Source organism: Myotis brandtii, unplaced genomic scaffold, assembly GCF_000412655.1.
Source record: "Myotis brandtii unplaced genomic scaffold, ASM41265v1 scaffold471, whole genome shotgun sequence".
NCBI lineage: Eukaryota > Metazoa > Chordata > Mammalia > Chiroptera > Vespertilionidae > Myotis > Myotis brandtii.
Window position 1 is genome coordinate 923,206 of NW_005367989.1, and position 18,720 is coordinate 941,925.

At 33.0% G+C, this 18,720-nt stretch overlaps 1 protein-coding gene across 29 annotated transcripts in view; it reads right to left on the reverse strand.

The window, feature by feature from the left end:
* The window catches only part of RIMS1 (regulating synaptic membrane exocytosis 1), a 165,082-nt gene that overhangs the window by 122,280 nt on the left and 24,082 nt on the right, over positions 1 to 18,720 (reverse strand). For 24 of the 29 annotated variants that reach the window (XM_014547392.1, XM_014547391.1, XM_014547390.1 and 21 more), the window contains 8 exons: positions 15,213 to 15,336; positions 11,164 to 11,210; positions 9,208 to 9,320; positions 6,960 to 7,090; positions 6,224 to 6,395; positions 5,945 to 6,098; positions 4,815 to 4,886; positions 410 to 566 (listed from right to left, as the gene is read on the reverse strand). In XM_014547392.1, coding sequence (XP_014402878.1) covers positions 410 to 566; positions 4,815 to 4,886; positions 5,945 to 6,098; positions 6,224 to 6,395; positions 6,960 to 7,090; positions 9,208 to 9,320; positions 11,164 to 11,210; positions 15,213 to 15,336 — 970 coding nt within the window. The remainder of the gene's footprint in view (positions 1 to 409; positions 567 to 4,814; positions 4,887 to 5,944; positions 6,099 to 6,223; positions 6,396 to 6,959; positions 7,091 to 9,207; positions 9,321 to 11,163; positions 11,211 to 15,212; positions 15,337 to 18,720) is intronic. The other 5 variants (XM_014547387.1, XM_014547399.1, XM_014547398.1 and 2 more) reach the window with 2 other exon arrangements.

Consider the following 18,720-nt stretch of genomic DNA (forward strand, 5'->3'; position numbering starts at 1 on the left):
ATCCTAAATTTCTAAAAAAATATATTCCTCCTCTTAATCTCATTATCTTTGCCACTTTTCTCCACAGGTCTCATTCATTACCACATGATTTCTCATAACAGAAGAGACAACTGGCAAGCAGAATACAAGATAATTATTCAAAAACAGTGCTGAGGACATAAACTTCTTCCACTCCTTGAGAAATTTCTTGAGATTAATGAGCAGAATGTTGCACAGAACAGAATGTTGAGATGAAAGAATAGAACTTTGGGCCATGACTAAAAAGGCATTTTGCCTACAATTGACTCTGAAAAAAAAAATAACTTGATTGCCCAAACCATGATTTCATTTCAGACAGAAGCCTGTGGTAGTTTATAGTGTCATATTAAAAACGTACTGTCAGGAACACGGAGCCCGTCTCCAAGCCTACCTCTGTAATGGCACATTTGGTAAACGTGAACGCGGCCTTCCCTGATCATCGCCGCGATGAGGAGATACTGAGCGTGAGCGGTGATGAGTTGTTCTTTGCTGTTCTGGCACAGTTAATGTTGTAGATTTACTTTCTCTAGCACTAGACCTATAACCTACTGGCAAGAGTACACACAAAAAATGAGTCAGTATTTTATAATGTAAATGTTAATGTGGAGATAGCAAATTATATCTAAGAGAGCCACTGACATATTAAAATAAATGACGTTAAAATAAATGACATGCAATCAGTACTATTACCCATATCTTCAAAACTATTAAGTGTATGTACAAAGAGTGTAACAGATACATGCATAAGAACAGGTTACAGTTTGGCTCAAAAGTACCATGAAGCTACTGAATATAAATAAATATAACAGTTGATGCCTCAGACATTATAATGAGTTGGTATACTATTTTAACGTAAAGAATGAATGAGTTAGTAATGTTATTGCAACACAAATCAAGAACTTAACAGTAAACTAGAGTTAATATACAAGTCAATGCTTAGAAATTTGGTGTCTCTTTAAATATTTAAATTTTTCTTCCAAATTATTTTAATTGAGTTTCAGATGACTTCACTAATAAGTAAATGGAAATAATTTCATTCCAATTTTAATTAACAAAGAAGAGTAGCAGATCTTCACTTTTACAAATACTGATTATGAATTTTGCAAACCACAGATAATATTGCAAATTTCAAATGAAAACAATGTATTGGTGGAGATGACTATGACAATAACACAGAGAGAATTAACTCTCCAAAAGAAGCAATCATCAAATCTACCCCAGACTTTTGAAATTATCCCACAAATGTGTTAGTAGTAACATAATTAATACAGTTAATATAATTTCAATTAAAAATAAATTCTAAAAGTCATTCTCTGTTTATATTATCTCTAATTTTAAGATAAAAAGCATCTCAAATCTATAGTAGCAGTTTAGTTACATTTTTTAACAGGGTCACTGTTTCTTCTTATTAAAAGTGAAATGTTAAATTCTCTGGCCAAAGAAAAATAATTATATTTACAACTACATAAAATGTCCATGAACCATGAAAACACTACATTTAATTGGGCAGCCTAAACTGTTGTTCACTTAGTTATTAATAACTCCCATATGCCATGGAACATCATTATTAAAGAAAGACTAAAATTCTTTAACAGTTTATGTTTTTGTGATTATATATTTTTACTGAGCTTAACTGAGAAGTTAGGTCTTTAACATTTTATAAAGTGTAATTTGTCAATATTGAGACCAAAGAAGCTCAACCATTTTTGTCACTCTAAACATATCAGTATAACAACCGAATAATATAACTATAAACGTTATAATTTCATATATTTTCATTTTATAATAAAAATAACAGCAATTAGGCTATTATTTTGAGTTTCAAGCATAAAAGTTTCTTTATTATTGTTCAGATATATAAACTGTAATTAGAAAAGAGACCAATTTTCAGTTAATAAAATTATTTTGCAGCATATTATAAAAAATGATGGCTGTTTTCAAAGTTATTTAATTCAAAGTCTAAATTGGTTAAACATTTTAAATTAACTTTTGGTATCTTTTAATAACATTTGGTATCAATTACACAACAATTATGGAGGCTCAATATTGAATTGAGAGCACCATTTCAAAAGTTCAATAAATATTCAAGGCATATAAGTAGAACTTCCCAATTTGGTATAATTATTATGAATAACTCAGAGAATTTGGATGTCTTGCTATTGTTAAAAGGGTACAATTAATTTTTGTCTTGGGTTCTTTGTCTTTATATAGAAATTAATGTCTTTTTTATCCTATTCTAATATGCATACGTAGTTCTTATCTGCTTTTTACAAAACAATTTGATTTTCTTATTATGTTTAATTTGTGATTGACAACATGTACTCTACCTTCAGGAAAAGGTGGAAGAGAATTGCTATTTTATGCATAGTTCAATGTTTCAGTTGGCTGAAAATTAGAAGTTAGAGGTTTTCTCAATTTTCTGAATTTGCCTAATGCTCTGAAAAGTTGAGGTTGCAGAATATCTTGCCTCAGATTAGGGCACTATGTATATGGTTATTTGTACTTTCCTTACACTGCTAAAATTACTTATTTTAAATAAAAATAACATTATGATAACTATACAGTCAATAAGATGTAGTTCTGTAGGCCTCAACTTCTTTTAGAGCCGTAGATTCCCTCAGTGGAGAAAGGTATCAAAGCACCAAACAAAAGCACTGAACTCTGGTTCTAAGAAAAGCCAAGGCAGTAGAAAGTTTAAGGGGTGGCTGTGATAGATTTTGTGAGTGCATTTTTAAAAATAGATGGGGAAAAAACATGTAGAATTGGTATCTATATCTAAATAGATTTCTCCTTATGTTGGATGCTAGGAAATGCGTTTGTAATCAACCTCTATATGAGAATGTGTCAACACACTTTTCATTAACTTATCATTTGATTGTATTTTAGCTTCTAGCCCTTATTTTACATATGCTCATTTTCTTCTTTAACATGTATGTACTAGTATAGCACTTAGTGGGTGGCTATATTCTATTTGCCACACATAGTCTTTAGGAGGTACCACATACTTATTTTGGAGCAATAAAGAGTATACCTGCAAATATAAATAAATTTCATTACTCCTTTATTAATTTGTAAAGAGACCTCTGGACCATAAAATATTAATTATTGTTAATGTAATTTATTAGTTATATTCCATGAAGAGTTTCCCTCATTGAATTTTAAATGTTAAATAAAAATGAATATTTGAAATGATAATTTAGAAGTTACAGAACATCATGACATGGCATGTTTCATTATGGAATATAAGTATATTTAGAATTCAGTGTCCTTTGGTGGTACCCAAGCACTTTAGTGGGTCCCCTAACGCCCATTTTGGCTGTTGTCCATGGAATCTTTCAGGGAAAGAAGAAGGAACTCCCCCTTTAACATTTATTAAATTGGCCATTTATTAAGTCATTCACTATCCTGCCTCAGCATAAAATATACAAAATTTTTAGCCGAATAAATGTGAGAATCATCCACAGAAGTAAATTATATTTACACTAGAGTCCCGGTGCACAGATTTGTGCACCAGTGGGGTCCCTTGGCCTGGCCTGCACCCTCTCACAATCTGGGACCCCTCAGGGGATGTCAGACTGCTGGTTTCGGCCCAATCTCCGCAGGCCAGGCCAAGGGACCCCACCGGTGCATAAAATATTAAATGTTGCCAACTTTTATCCAAGATTATTTTAAATTCTCATTGATGGTCTGATAATCAAGAGTGATAACTAGGCATGTAGATGTGTACACCACCAGCTTTATGGTTTTTAGAGATATTTTTCTTTAATACAGTGATTAAATACTGTATTTTCTCTGAATTATGAAAGCAACTGAGACGTAATTTTAGAGAACTCTATAATTTTCTCTTAGTTTTAATGAAGTTGTATGTATCTTTCCAAATTGTGAATTTAGTCACTAGTGTGGAATCTGTCTGTTAACTTTGCCAAAACCATCAACCTCAAATTAAGTGCATCTGTATTTGAGAAATTACATAAATTAAGGGGTTATATGTCAACATTGTCCAAAAGAAAAGCCTTTAATAATTCTTATTTATATGTCCCAAGATTGTTTCTTTAATATCTTCTTATTTTTATATTTTCTTACTTTTTATTAGTGAATCAAGGAAATAGTACAGGACTAGTGCTAAGAAAATAATCCTTTATTACTTGATTTTACTCCCTTTCTGACAATAGTCAGATGAAAAACAGATTTGAATTCCACAATGCCATAAAAATTTTTTCTGACTTATACAACAAAAAATTGACTTAAAAGGAATCTTTCTAAAGCATTTCCTTATTTTAAAACATAAATTCACATTCTAGTTATAATTAGAGGTAAACACATCACAAAAGCATTAGAAGTTAAGCCATGCCACATGCAGCTTTAAATTCTGCCATGCACCTTTCTCAATATATTCCATGGACGGCTACATTATTTTCAAAACTGAAGAAGGGAAATCATAGATATACAAGATAAAACATAAGAAAATGGATTTTTAAAAAGAAAATTAACCATATCCTTTCACAATGAAATTTTTTTCAGTTATGCTCACAGCATTGTGAAATAATGATTTAAGCCTAGCTAGCCATGCTTGCAAGAAAGAACCTAAGTTAAAAAAAAGTGGGGACCTTAATGAAGAGTGGCTAGTCAATTTTAAATGTTCGTAGTAATTTGGAACACAAGTCACCATGGAATAATATAACACTGATTTATCTGTGCTATATCTCCAGTTCAGTATCCCAAAGACATCTGGAGATTGACAGTGAAAACAAGCACAGTCACACAGTGAAACAGGGTCATGCTCGTCACCCACGCACCTGGAGGCACTACTCCAATACCATCATCCACCTCATAATCTGAGATGTCACTATCACTGATTCGCTGAGATCCTGCACAACAGTAAGGCAAACAGATACCTCTGTGTCTTGTTGGTTTATGAAATGTAAATGACATGGTCACAGTCCTTTAAAATTCCAGCTAATTATATTACTACTAAATACTTTTGGAAGTAAACGATTAGCAGATTTTTAAAGTAACGTTTGTTCTCCAAGGATAACATTTTCTAGGTATTTCCTCCATAAAATCATTGAAGGGAGGGGACTTCATAGAATAAGATTTTGACTTTTCAATTTATTCTTTAGTTCAGGCATTATGCTAAAAGCCTACTGCAAAGTGCATACACTGTTTTCTATCCAGTGAGGTGTCCTCCTCTGCAGTTCGAGGAGGATGAGGCTGAGTGGAAAGGTTCAAAGAGACCTGTCATGGATGGAGCTCCACTGAGCTCATATTATTGCAAGGACATCAGGGCCCGTTATAAAATATGCATGGTTAGCCTTCAGAACTAGCCATTACACTGCATTAAATATTAATATTGAGGAAACGCTTGATCACAGAAGCACTAGCATGAAATATTTAATTATATGAGGCAAACAATTTGGTTCTACATTACCAAAGAGAAGCATCTATGTTTCAATTATTGAATGAGAGATTTAGTCATAATTCAAATTTAATGGAGATGCCCAGAAAAAATAGTTTTTCCCAATCACTGGTTGCACAACAACAAAGTTTATATGTTTATTTTAATTTTTTAGGAATAGTAATACTAAAAATACCTAGGAACTTTAAACTTATTAAGAGGTTGCCACTAATATATAGCAATCCATTAATAATAACAAAAATCCCTCTATCACCTAACCAATCAACAAGTGAATCAGTACTGGGCAAAGAATTACAATTCAGAGTGTTCAGCTTTCAGCTCTGGAATTACTATGTTATGTATATATCATATTCAGTGGGAAAATGTAGAAAATAGTTTTGCCAGGTCACTTTACATAAATGAATACTTTTCCAATACTCTGATTTCTAACAGGCATTTGAGAAAATATCTTGAAATTTAATCTCATTACAACATAATTAATTCTGGTAACTAAAAAGAACTTTAACCTACTTTGTAGTTTTTTGCTGGAGCTTTCTCCATGAATGTGTCGCCTTGGCATGAAAGGTGATGGCTGAGGCAGAGGTAGTGAAGATTCATCATGTGTCTGCAGTTTATACCAATGTGGTTCATCGTCTAAAAGTGCTGTCTCCAATTCTATGAGGATCTGCAAGGGCATTCTCAAATTAAGCAAGCACATTTACCAGACATAATCTAAGAGGCAATCATAAGCAATGCATATCACAAAAACTTGAATAAGCATTTGACTTGAATCTTTACAGTATACATCACCTCTCCGAGAAATTCGCTCTCTTCTTCTTGCACTCTTGGTTGATCCCACACAGTTATTTCTAACATTCGTTCTCTAAAATCTCTACGATGTACATGTGAATAGACAAAAGTTTGATTCCATTTTGGTTCTAGTACTTTCTTTACGGTTTTGGTCCTCCTCTTACTTTTATCACTGAAAAATAAGTATGTTTTGTAAATGAAAGAGCAAAAACAAGTATATGCTGCCACCTACTGTAGTTACATGTGATATTGCTATTGGGGTTTAATTCATTTCTTTTAATATAAAAAAATCTAAAAATACTGTAGAGATTAATGCTATTCTCGTTTTAACTACAATGTAAGCAGTAGTTATGATTATAGGTAAACACATACAGAAGTATATTTTAAATGATGTGTAGCTATCAAAGACTAATATGTATATAATTAAGGTAATAGAAAACTTAAAACTTGGAAGATTATTTTTTTTAAAAAATACAAGGTTTGAGGGCTTTGCTTTTAAGAGATAATGTACTTCATTCCCTCAGATAAATATCTATTAAATTTTAAAACTATATCACAGGTGTATGCAAATGTCCACACTCATCAAATGTACACATTAAATATGTGCGATTTTTAGCATAACAACTTTATCTCAATAAAGCTTTACAAAATAAGTAAAACTATATCCAAGAAAGGAAATTCTACCTTTTCTGTTAGTAAAGATTTTTGCATATTTTTTTCTAAAATTATTCACTACCTTCTATCTGGAAGAAAATACATTTTTACATAGGGATTCCTGGGCCGCCCATCTACCCTGGAAGGTAGATCTGTTGCTTGCAGAACATTTACAATCAGCTGGTGTCCCACTTTATCATACCACAGTTTCACCTAAGAGCAATGAAGGAAGAAATTATTTGTAAAAATAATGAGCTATAATTTTACAAAAGAATACTAAAATTATTTTTAAGAAACATTTTTAATTGAATTGTATATATTATTTTTGAAAAAGAATACCAATTTGAAGGCATAACCACTTAGAACTTGACTTTTCTCTTCATGCATTTTAAACATGACTTACAACTGGTAGACCTGCAGTGTTATATTCTCTTATATCATATCATGCTATGAAAATAAACTAATGATAAACATTTTATAAAAAATAAAGGGAAGTAGCGGACTTTAAAATTATTATCCTTGTGGGGTTTTTTTAATCCTCACCGGAGGTTACGTTTTTCTTAATTTTATTGATATTTTAGAGAGAGAGGAAGGAAGAGAGAGAAACATGGATGTGAGAGAGAAATATTGATCAGTTGTCTCCCATACGTGCTCGACTGGGGATGGAACCCCCGACCGAGGTATGCGCCCTGACCAGGAATCAAAACCACAACTTTTTGGTTGTATGGAAAGATGCTCCAACCAACCTAGCCACCTGTCCAGGGCTATTCTTGTTTTTAAATGACAAATGAAAATGGCTGGTGGTTATAAGTGCTTAATAATTATAGTGTGCCTAAATGTGTTTTATAGTACCAAATGTAGATGAATTAAAATGAGATTTCATATTTGGAACAATATGTACAAGAGAGTTGGGAGATCAGGAAACACATTTACTGTAGGTCTATTTTACACCAGTTACTGCTGTTTTCTGTTTTGTCTCATTTAATTTTTATAATTTAACTATTATAGGTTAATTTTCTTGAGAGAAGGGGAAAAGAACAAAGGGATATGTAATACATAAATGATGACTTCAGAATAAGTGAAGGCCCAATAATGATATTTCTCCTAAGATTTCATGATAGTTTGAATAAAGAAAAATAGGAAAATGACACACTGAGCTATTGTTAGACTCCTAAGAACCAGGACTTTGGCAGCCAATACAGTATTTGTGTTGGCAGCAGAGAATGTTAACTTTAATTTTGTTTTAAAAATTTTTATGTCAGTTTTAGTTTTATGGTTAAATAAAAATGCAATTGTTTAATTGGTATATACTGGGACATATTTAAGAGCCATTACAAACAGATAAGCTAATTTACCATGGGATTGTTTTTTTACAGTAAGGGGCAGATTAATGATTCAAACACGGACCTGTATGAATTCCTATCTCTGTTCCCAGTTAATCACAGAGATGTGTTTTTCATAAAACCAAAATGAATTTTTATTCCTCTCAAACTACAGGTGGAGTATATGAGAGATTTACACATACAATGAAAATAAAAGGATGGCAGGGAAACTAAAATAAACATAAAAGACTCAACAAAGATATTCAATATATCAAGTTAAGACTAAGAAAGGTTTTTAAATAACAGCAAGCTTACAGTTATCTTCTTTAATTAAAACCAAGAGGAAAGCAGCAAAAACAGATTACAGAAATCCATATTTTATAACAAAGAAAAAGATTAACTAATATTTATAGAATAATTTAAAGCAACATTTTATTTTAGTTCTTTATACAAATGTCCAATATTCTACCATAATCTACAAAGATGTGAGTTTTCGTAAGTTAGCCATAGTTCTTTATCCAGCTACTCCTGGGTCATTTATAAGGCAACAGTGAGAAAAATCATAGCTTTTTCAGGGTGATATCAGTATAATGAGTTTCACCAAATGTCTTAAGAAGTTAAAAATAATACTTTTAAATAGTCTCCAGGCTCATAAGGTTTTAAGTAAATGACACATAATTTGCTGAGTTTATTATGTCTAACCAACTACTTACTTCAGAAACTTTTGTATAACAGACAAACTATAATGGATATTATATTTACTTAGGTTATTTATCACTTAATGTTCAGAACATCTGGCACATTAAAAGCACTCAATAAATATTTCCAAATGAATATATAAACAAAGGAATGAACTAAAAAATGCATGAAAAATGCATTGATGTTGACTATGGTGTTAAGTGACTATGAATATACCATGAGCTTTAAAAAAAGCCATACATTTTTTAAGATAGACTCAGAACAGTGAGCAAATATTAATGATCTTCACCATGTATAAAAAATACATACAGAAAGTTGTCCTGGTAAGACTTGCGGGGCATCTTTTAGAGCTCCAGGACTTGTTGGAGAAATAACAGAAATGGAAGGCCTTTCCATCTTCTGAGATTCAAAAGAACTTGAACCTAAAGTGAGAAAAAAAAAACTAAGTAATTTTCAGTAATATATTTGTACCATATGTGTGGGGATAAATCTATATAAAACCCCAATATGAACATAGACCGAATGGCAGAACAACTGAAGAACCAAACAACCGCTCTCTATGACATGTGCTGACCACCAGGGGGTGCGCACAGAACACGGCAGGAGTCAGCCATGGCAGGATGGTGGAGCAGGTGAGCAGGGGCACCAGACCAAGGCAGGGCGCCAGTCGCTGTCATCAGGAAGCCTCTGGTGTTACTGAAAATTCTTTGCTTCCGCATGCTGCAGTCCCACCCAGGGCTCCCACCCCCAGCCGGCAGCAGCTGCCAGCAGCGGCTGCTGATCCCGCTCATACCTCAAGGTCTCCACCTCCCCCCGGTCCTGAGGGGCAATCAGGGCAAGCAGCCGCCTCTCGCACCAGCTTGTACCCACTGCCGGCGCCGGAGCCGCCGCTCGCACCCGCTGCCAACGCCAGCGACGCTCGCACCCACAGCCAGCACCGGAGCCAACGCTCACACCCACTGCTGGTGCCCGGCACTGGTCCTGATCGCTCAGCGCCATCAGCGGGTGAGAGCATTGACTGCTGGCCCCTGAGGGTTTCTCCACCTCACGCTGCTCCTGAGGGGCGATTGGGGCAGCAGCTGCTGCTTGCTCACCCACTGACAGCGCCATCCCCACTTGCACCCACTGCAGGCGCCAGCCCTAATTGTTCCGAGTTGTCAGCAGGTGCAAGCAGGGCCAGCGCCATCAGTGTGTGGGAGCAGCGGTGGCAGGAGCGGGACTGCCTACAGACAGGGGACCTGGGGCCGCAGTGGGAGGGGCTGGGCGGGGGTGCAGAGGATGGGCTGAGACCCGCCCCTGTGCCCACAGCAGCCTCACAGCCCACAGTTCTTTTTCCAGGTGCACGAATTTGTGCACTGGGCCCCTAGTAGTTTTATAAAATGTTAAATTCATGTTATTTGTATAAAACCAGAATTAAATACCAATAATAACAGCAGAGCCTACTTTCAATTAGATAGTTGCAGAAACTTACGCCATCTTCTTTGATTAACCGCCTATTTTACAGGTAATAAAATGGATATAATCAAATATTTTATTCATTTGCTTCAATTTGTAAGTATTGATTTTCTACATTTTTTGGAGGGTACAGTTTAGGCTCTTGCATAATCTCACATATAGGCAAAAGGCTTCATACTTTTAATGAGAAAGATGGTACCCGTTATGTCAATTATCTCGGCTAAAGGATCATCTGTTTTGAACTATCCTTAATCAAATTTAAATGAATGCATATATAATTTATGAGTACATCTAAGCCTGGAATTCATCACTGTTTTAAAATAAGATTTACCATCTATCTCAGTTTAGCTCTTACAAATGAATCTCTTGAAAGTCTGAGAATGCTGTCTCTATGATACACCACAAGTGACTTGCTTCCCCTTCTTGTGGTCTCATCTCTAGCAGGTATGCATAACATGATGGTATGCATTTGATACAGTAAAGTAAATAGAACTATCACAGGTGTAATAACTGAGCTCTATGAGGGATCCTGACTTTTATGATTCAGAAGGGTATTGCCAATAAAGATTTTTGTAGACACACACACACACACACACACACACACACACACTAGAAAAAGAAAAAAATCTTAGAATACCTTTGGGTTTCCAATGATTATTATGGTTGCCAACTTCTGATATCATTGGAGATAACTTTAATATAACCATACCAAGTCTTTTACATCAAATAACTAAAGAAAACAATAAATCTTTATTCTTCAATTTCATTCAACACGTATCATAATAACAAGGACATCTTCCTTATACTCACTGGATTCCAAGGGAGGGTGGGAGCTCTCAGGAATCCTTGGAATGTCACTAAAAGAAACAGTGTATGGTGAAAATCCCATTAGCTGCAGTACCTGCCTGAGGCAATCAGTCACATTTTACCTCAGTGCTGTGAAGAATCCTTTTGGGTCTTTATAGGTGGAAATGGACAGGAGTCACTATTAAGGCAATTACTAATGTGCATGAATGTCAAACACCACATAAAAATAAAAACTGCAGTAAAAATAATTTTTTTAATATTTAATAGCAAAATACTTTTAACATGACAACAATAAGACTAATATTGTGGCTAAAATTACCACAATATTTTTACTACCAAAACAGCAGGTTTTGGAAATAAAAAAAATGTCAAAGGTAATAGTTTATTTCAATTCTAGAAAATTAAAATGGCACATATTTTACAAATCAGTAATATGCTTTACAAACACATCTGAAAGAGTTTACTGAATGAAAGGGATGCAAACATCTCTTGATACTAAAATAATATGGTGAATATCATGGGCAAAGTTAATAAAATGAAAAGGATGAATTGCATTGAAAATTAAAAATGATACAAGCTTGCAACAAAAAAGCCGAAATACTTTATATATGTGAATATATAATTAATATACACATATATAACCCTATATTGAGATTCATATCTTTTTACTGAAGTTAGCTCAACAGATGGTTATTTAGATATGATTAGAAAGTGACTTGTGAGAACACCCATTCCTGTCACACTCACAAATAATTCTGAATAAATATTTCATATAACCTCAACTTAATCCATTATCCACTGTGACCTTAGGAACCTTGGACCAGCTTGGTTTGGAAATTGTGCTATACAGAACTACTTTACCTCTGGTATTCCAAAGATATTTTAGTATAATGTAAGGACCAGATTAACAGTATGCAAGTATTAACATGACATATTAAAGCAGACTGGAGTAAGCTAGTATTAAGAGAATCATTAAAATACTATTTAAGAATTTCTAACCACTAACCTTGTTATTTAATTTCAATTTGATTTTCTTTGCACTTTCAGGGTAGGGGGGAGGAATAGAAACAAAAACAATTTTCTCCTTTTGATTATTTTCCTGCCTCTCATTTTCACATTTTTTGTGCAAATTAATTCTCATAACCACCTACAATTTATACACTTTGCAATTGGCACTAGAACCTGTATTATGTATTTTATAAATAAATGTTATTATATGTATATTTGTATAATAAAGAATTTTTATAAAATAAATATTTTATATGATAATTAGGAGACTAAATTGCAATACCTAAGATGCAAGAAACCAACTATTTATCCTCCACAACTTTCTTCTAAATTTAATTGGAGAAATAAAAGTAAATTTTTAAAATTCCAGAAAAATTTTTTTATATATTATAACTTGTTTGAAACTCAACCTCAAAGGCTATTGTGAAAGTTAGAACATGGAACTCTGAAACCAGGTGTAAGCTTTGGATTTTATGTGTTTGTGAAAGAAGAACTGTGAAAAAGTTGTAAAACTTTTTAAGTGATTTTGAATCAAAATGTATTTAATGTTGACTCCTTCAGTAATATTTTCAAGGCATAAATTTCCAATTGACATTTACACAATTCTACACACAAGTGATGTAGCAGAATAGTTTTAATAACAATTAAGCATAAAGGTTAAGCATATTGTACTTGGTAGGTTGGCAAAAATGGTCAATTTACGTGAAGATGACTGATGCCTCTTAGACCATGGGTTTTTGTTTTCTTTTTAAATTACTATTTTACATCTCTCTTTTAAAAATTCATCTTCAATTATACTTGACATACAATATTATATTGTTTTCAGGTATACAACATAGAGATTAGACATTTATATACCTTAGGAAGTGATCACTCTGATATATTATTGACTATATTCCCTATGTTACATCCCTGTGATGAGTGTGTGTGTGTGTGTGTGTGTGTGTGTGTGTGTGTGTACATATATATATATATATGCAATTTATTTTTCTTAATCCCTTTCACCTTTTTCACCCATTCCCCCCAATCTCCCTCCCACATAGTGACCTGACCATCACTTGGTTTTCTTTATTAGTTCATTTCTATTTTGTTTGTTCATTTCTTTTGTTCTTTAGATTTTCATATAAGTGAAATCATATGGTATTTGCCTTTCTCTGTCTGACTTATTTCACTCAGCAGGTCCATCCATGTTGACACAAATGATAAGATTTCATTCTTTTTTACGGCTGAATAAAATTCCATTGTATATCTGTACTACATCTTCTTTATTCACCTATTGAAGGACACCTGGGTTGCTTCCATATCTTGGCTATTGTAAATAATTTTGCAGTTAACATAGAGGTGCATATATCTTTTCAAATTATGGATTTCTTTGGATAATACTCAGAAGTGGAATTGCTGGGTCATATGGTAACTCTATTTTTAATTTTTTTGAGGAACCTCCATACTGTTTTCCATTGTAGCTAGACCATATTGACTAATGTGCATGTAAATTATACTTGGGATAATTATTGAAATGATTATGCCACAAAACTATGAATAAATATTTGCTTTCAGTTTTAAATTACTTATAAAACTACATTAAACATAGTTATTAAATAACTAGAATTATTTTTTCAGGAGTCTAATAATATTTCCATCAACTGGAAAAGTAATACTAGATTTAATTTTTATATAAATATTTTTATATCCCATATTCTTTATATATGTGACAGTTTAGGCTTTGGCTATGTGGATTATTACCTTTGAAATTATTTTCATACGAAAGTATAAAATAATGAAAATGTTATTCCAGTCTACTTTAATTGTCTTTGTTTTTTAAAGTCGCTAAGAATCAAAAATATTTTAGCTAATTTGAAACCACCATATATCTGAAAGTATTTGGCAAAGTGCACATGCTTGATTTTAAATTTTTTTAATATTTTGATTCATTTTCCAATTACTTACCTCTTTTCCAGCCTCATATTTACCTAAGCACTAGAACAGGTGTTATGTAAAACTAGCATAAATTATAGTGAGCTATTTTTTAAAATAATCTGCATTGAAATGTAAAACACTTTTGTAAGTGTTCACTCTTAATAATCACCACTTAAAATGGGCCATAAGCTTGTCTTTATTTTAGAGTTTTATATATATATATATATTAATATTATTCTTTGAAATATATTATCATACATTTTCAGTCTTTTGAGAATTAGAATAATCATATTTCCTTGTATGTTTTACAGTGACATATTCATGAGGACAACAAAAATTTAAGGTTAGCACTTATTCAACATAAAATATCTTTAATTAATGACTTTATAATATTTTAGGGAATAGGAAAAAAAGAAAATTGTTTCAAAAAATATATTCATATATTAAACCAATTATAATAAGACAATTAAACATGCCTTCCAAAATAATGTCAACTGGCAAAATGAATGTTCTAGACTTTATGGGTTGCCAGGAAAAGCTCACTCTATGAGAAATTCTACACAAAGATATAGAAATTATCTTACTGCCAGCAGATAATTAAATTATGCTGAAAATTGAAGTTTTAAAAATATCGTATTAATTATTATGAGCAATTAAAATGTTAAAATATTTCACACTTGCTTAATTTTTTAAAAATATAAAAAATATTCTATTCTTAGTAGAATAAAAAGTTCATGTAGACATATGAAATCATTACTATTTTAAATATCACAAGAAGATAAGTTTGTTAGTGACTCTCTTTAAGGAAATATTATTCATTAAATGAGAATTACTAAAAATAAACAGATCTACCATTAAAAATATTGTACTTTATATTTTATGTCTGAAAATGCATATCAATACTTTTTGATATTACAATTGTTAAATTGTGAAGCTTCTAAAATGTAGTGAGGAAAATTCAGTATTCAGATTTAAAAAATTAAGAAATTTAAATCTAAACTGTATGCCCATCATTGAAGAAAAAGTATCCATGTTAGCATGTATTGTATGAATGTATAAACTTCTTTTTAAAACCCTACTATACATGTAATTTACTAAACTTAAGAAGTAAGTTTTTTTAGCCTTACCCAATAGGCCTTGAAACAATAATTTCAACTTGAGGTTCTGATTTTGATTCTAAAATAATGTTGTAAACTTCTTCATTTGTAGCTCCCGGCAGGGGTTTACCATTCCATTCTAGAACTTCATCCCCTTGAATTTAAAAAAAAGGGTATTTTTTTACCTTACATATTCTGTGTATTTTTCTTATCTTTTCTCTTTTTTTAAAACAAAGAAATGCAAAACATATACAAATAATTTAACTATCTAGGTTCTGCTCTCAAGAAATTTGATTTCCATATAATGTCAGCTAAATTGTTCTTCTAAACACTTTTTTCTTTTCTTTCTTTTTTCTTTTTCTCTCCCCAAATGAATCCTACTGGTCACTAGAAACAGTATAATACAAACTACCTTCATCTTTTGAAATATACCAGAAATAACATAAAAATAATCTCATGCTATGGAATGGAATTAGCATAGCTTATTTGGAAATATTAAAAAATAATAATTAGCAGCATGCCCTCCATATAATAAATGTAGCCTTCTCTAAGTGTAAAAGATTGTTATTAAACTCTACATTAATCCTGCTTTATTTTTGGTAGAAGTTGCAATTAACGTTTGTTAGCATGATTTTTCCAATTATAAGTCATGCGTCTTTGTCTTCACCAGATGCACAACAGAATAAAAATGCATGAAAGGACTTGGATTTATACCTACAGGGCAACGCAGGTAGCTATGGCAAAGTTACAAAGCAAGCAGATGTAAAAACTCGCATGACAGTTAACCCACTTCCAGATGTTCATAACATACACATTCTATACATGATATATATTGTGAGCATTAAAGTTAGAAAATATTTTTAAGATAATAAAAATTTGAGTATTCATTAGTTTGTTAAATATTATAAGATTAATCAAAGAAAGTATGTGATTCCATGTTACAATACATGGGCTAACAACTTGTTATTTTTAACCAGAATTTTCACCAGAATTTGGGAAATACTATTTATTTTCATAAATAGTTAGTGAAGTTTTAGGTCCCAAAGGGTTCTCTGTCCAGTACCTTTCAATACATTATGGAAGGCTCAGCTAAAATATTCAGCCTCAATGGTACTTTGAGGCATTTAATTTTTTTGTTCCTTTATTTTGTTGTTTTCAGTGTCTATAACATTTAGTAGCTAAGCAAATATTTTTTGAACTAATGAATCAATATCATCATAAACATAAACATGAAGTCTTTTAGTTTTTAACTAGCATGTCTTTAAGTAGAAAACTTTGTTTTGATATAACTATTATAAGTAATTTTTTTCACCCAAAAAGTAAAAACTAAATATTTGAAAAGCACATGATGCTGCTTTGGTTTGGTAAAAGAGTACGGTTATTACCAATAGTTAAATGACTTCTAATAGTTTGACCTAAGAAGTTCCCTAACCATGTTTATCAAGTAGGCAATAAATATACTTCATATAAAAAAGAAATAAAATAATTACAAATTTAAATATATATCAGGAGTCCTCTAATTTTTTTGGCCAAGAAATTAAGTTTACCTCATGTGAATGTATATATGTATATGTGTGTGTATGTGTATGAAAAAATATTTTCTGGAACCATACTTACCCTGTTATTTTCTATTCTATTATGTTCTATTTCACTTTTTAAAAACAATGGATGCAAACCATTAAATCAATTTTACTACCCAGTAATGCACTGCAATCAACATTTTTCAAAAGACTGGATTATAAAATTCTCCTCTTTATAGACAGCAACCTGGAGCATAACTTTTAACATCAAATTAACTTAGTACACACATTTATTTACAAATCAATACATCCTCAACCAGAAAGTGGTCTCTTTAGCAATATTTATTTATATATGAATAATATGTTCAGGCAGGGACATAGATTATGATGGTACAAAGATGCAACAAGAGACTTTATCTGTCCTTAAATTTGGAGGGGGAGAATTATATAAATCAATATCTTTCATGAAATGATAGCAGTTCATCTGAGGAACAGAAATAGAGCCAGGTATTGCTAAGGAGGTAGTAATAAGTTACTGTCCCGAGTGAGATATCAGGAAACACTTTAGAATTAAGGGAACTTTAGATGAGTTTTGAAGGATGGAAAGACTTCAACAGGCAGAGCACAAGAGCAAAAAAGAAACCAGGTAGACTAGATGACCAGGTCTCACAGGCAGATACAGCTTGCCAGGGACCTACAGGTGGACTGCCATGGCTGGAGGGTAGAGTGAAAGGTAATGGAAGTGGATGGAATTGCTAGAAGAGCACAAAGCCACAGAGCTTTGATTTGAGCATATCATGACTGGAGACACTGAAGAGTCTTTATAAGGAGAGTGTCAGTGTCCATTTGGGGTTTCTGATGATTCTATCAGTAGCAGGACAGTGCATGAACTTAGGAGGGACATTTGCAGTAGAGAAAGCTACGTATGGCAAGACTAAAACAAGATTGCAAATGTTGAACAAAAGTCATCGTAATAAAAAAACATAGCACTGTATTTTTACAGACCAGTCATATTTATATGCAAATAGAAGGAAAAATAGTTCTTAAATTATAATGTCAATCAGAATATATGATCTAATTTACTAAAATACTTTTTAAAATGTTTTATAATTACTAAAGTTGAGCTTTTATCATTTTAGATTTAAGTTTCTCAGGCTCTAGGCACATAAGGGTGTTAAATAAATGAAATTAAAAAAACAACACCTTTTGCTGACTTTCTTAAGTAATCCATTAAAACACAAAGACAAAATCAAAAGCCATTATGTTTATTATCTGATCTGAATATTCAGATTTGTGCAAAGTTATCTTACATTTGAGTAGTCGACAAGAGATTCTTACACTTTCTAAGGCTTATTTTTGAGTCATAAAATAAGCAAAGACTCAATTTGCTGATACAGTCACTCTTTATTGAGGTAGTTATTTAATGACTAGTACTCGGTGCACGAAATTCATGCAGGGGGTTGGGGGGTCCTTCAGCCCAGTCTGCACCTTCTCCAATCGGGGACCCCTTGGGGGATGTCCGACTGCCGGTTTAGGCCTGATCCCTGTGGGACATCTCTCTTGCAATGTGGGACCGCTGGCTCCTAAACGCTCACCTGCCTGCCTGTCTGATTGCTCCAAACCTCTCTGCCTGCCTGCCTGATCGCCCTTAACCTCTCTGCCTGCCTGCCTGATCGCCCCTAACCTCTCTGCCTGCCTGCCTGATCGCCCTTAACTGCATCTGCCTGCCTGCCTGATTGCCCCTAACTGCCCTCCCTTGCTGGCCTGATCTAGGCCCCAATTGCCCTCCCCTGAAGGCCAGATCTGGCCCCCAACTGCCCTCCCCTGCCAGCCAATTTGGTTCTGATTGGTCAGTTTCTATGCTAGTCAGCGTCAAAAGCTCCACCTCCTAGGCAACCATTGGCTTCTCACAGTTCACCCAGATTTGGTTCTGATTGGTTGGTTTCTATATCAGTCAGCGTCAAAACCCCTGCCTCCTAGGCAGCCATTGGCTCCTCACAGTTCACCCAGATTTGGTT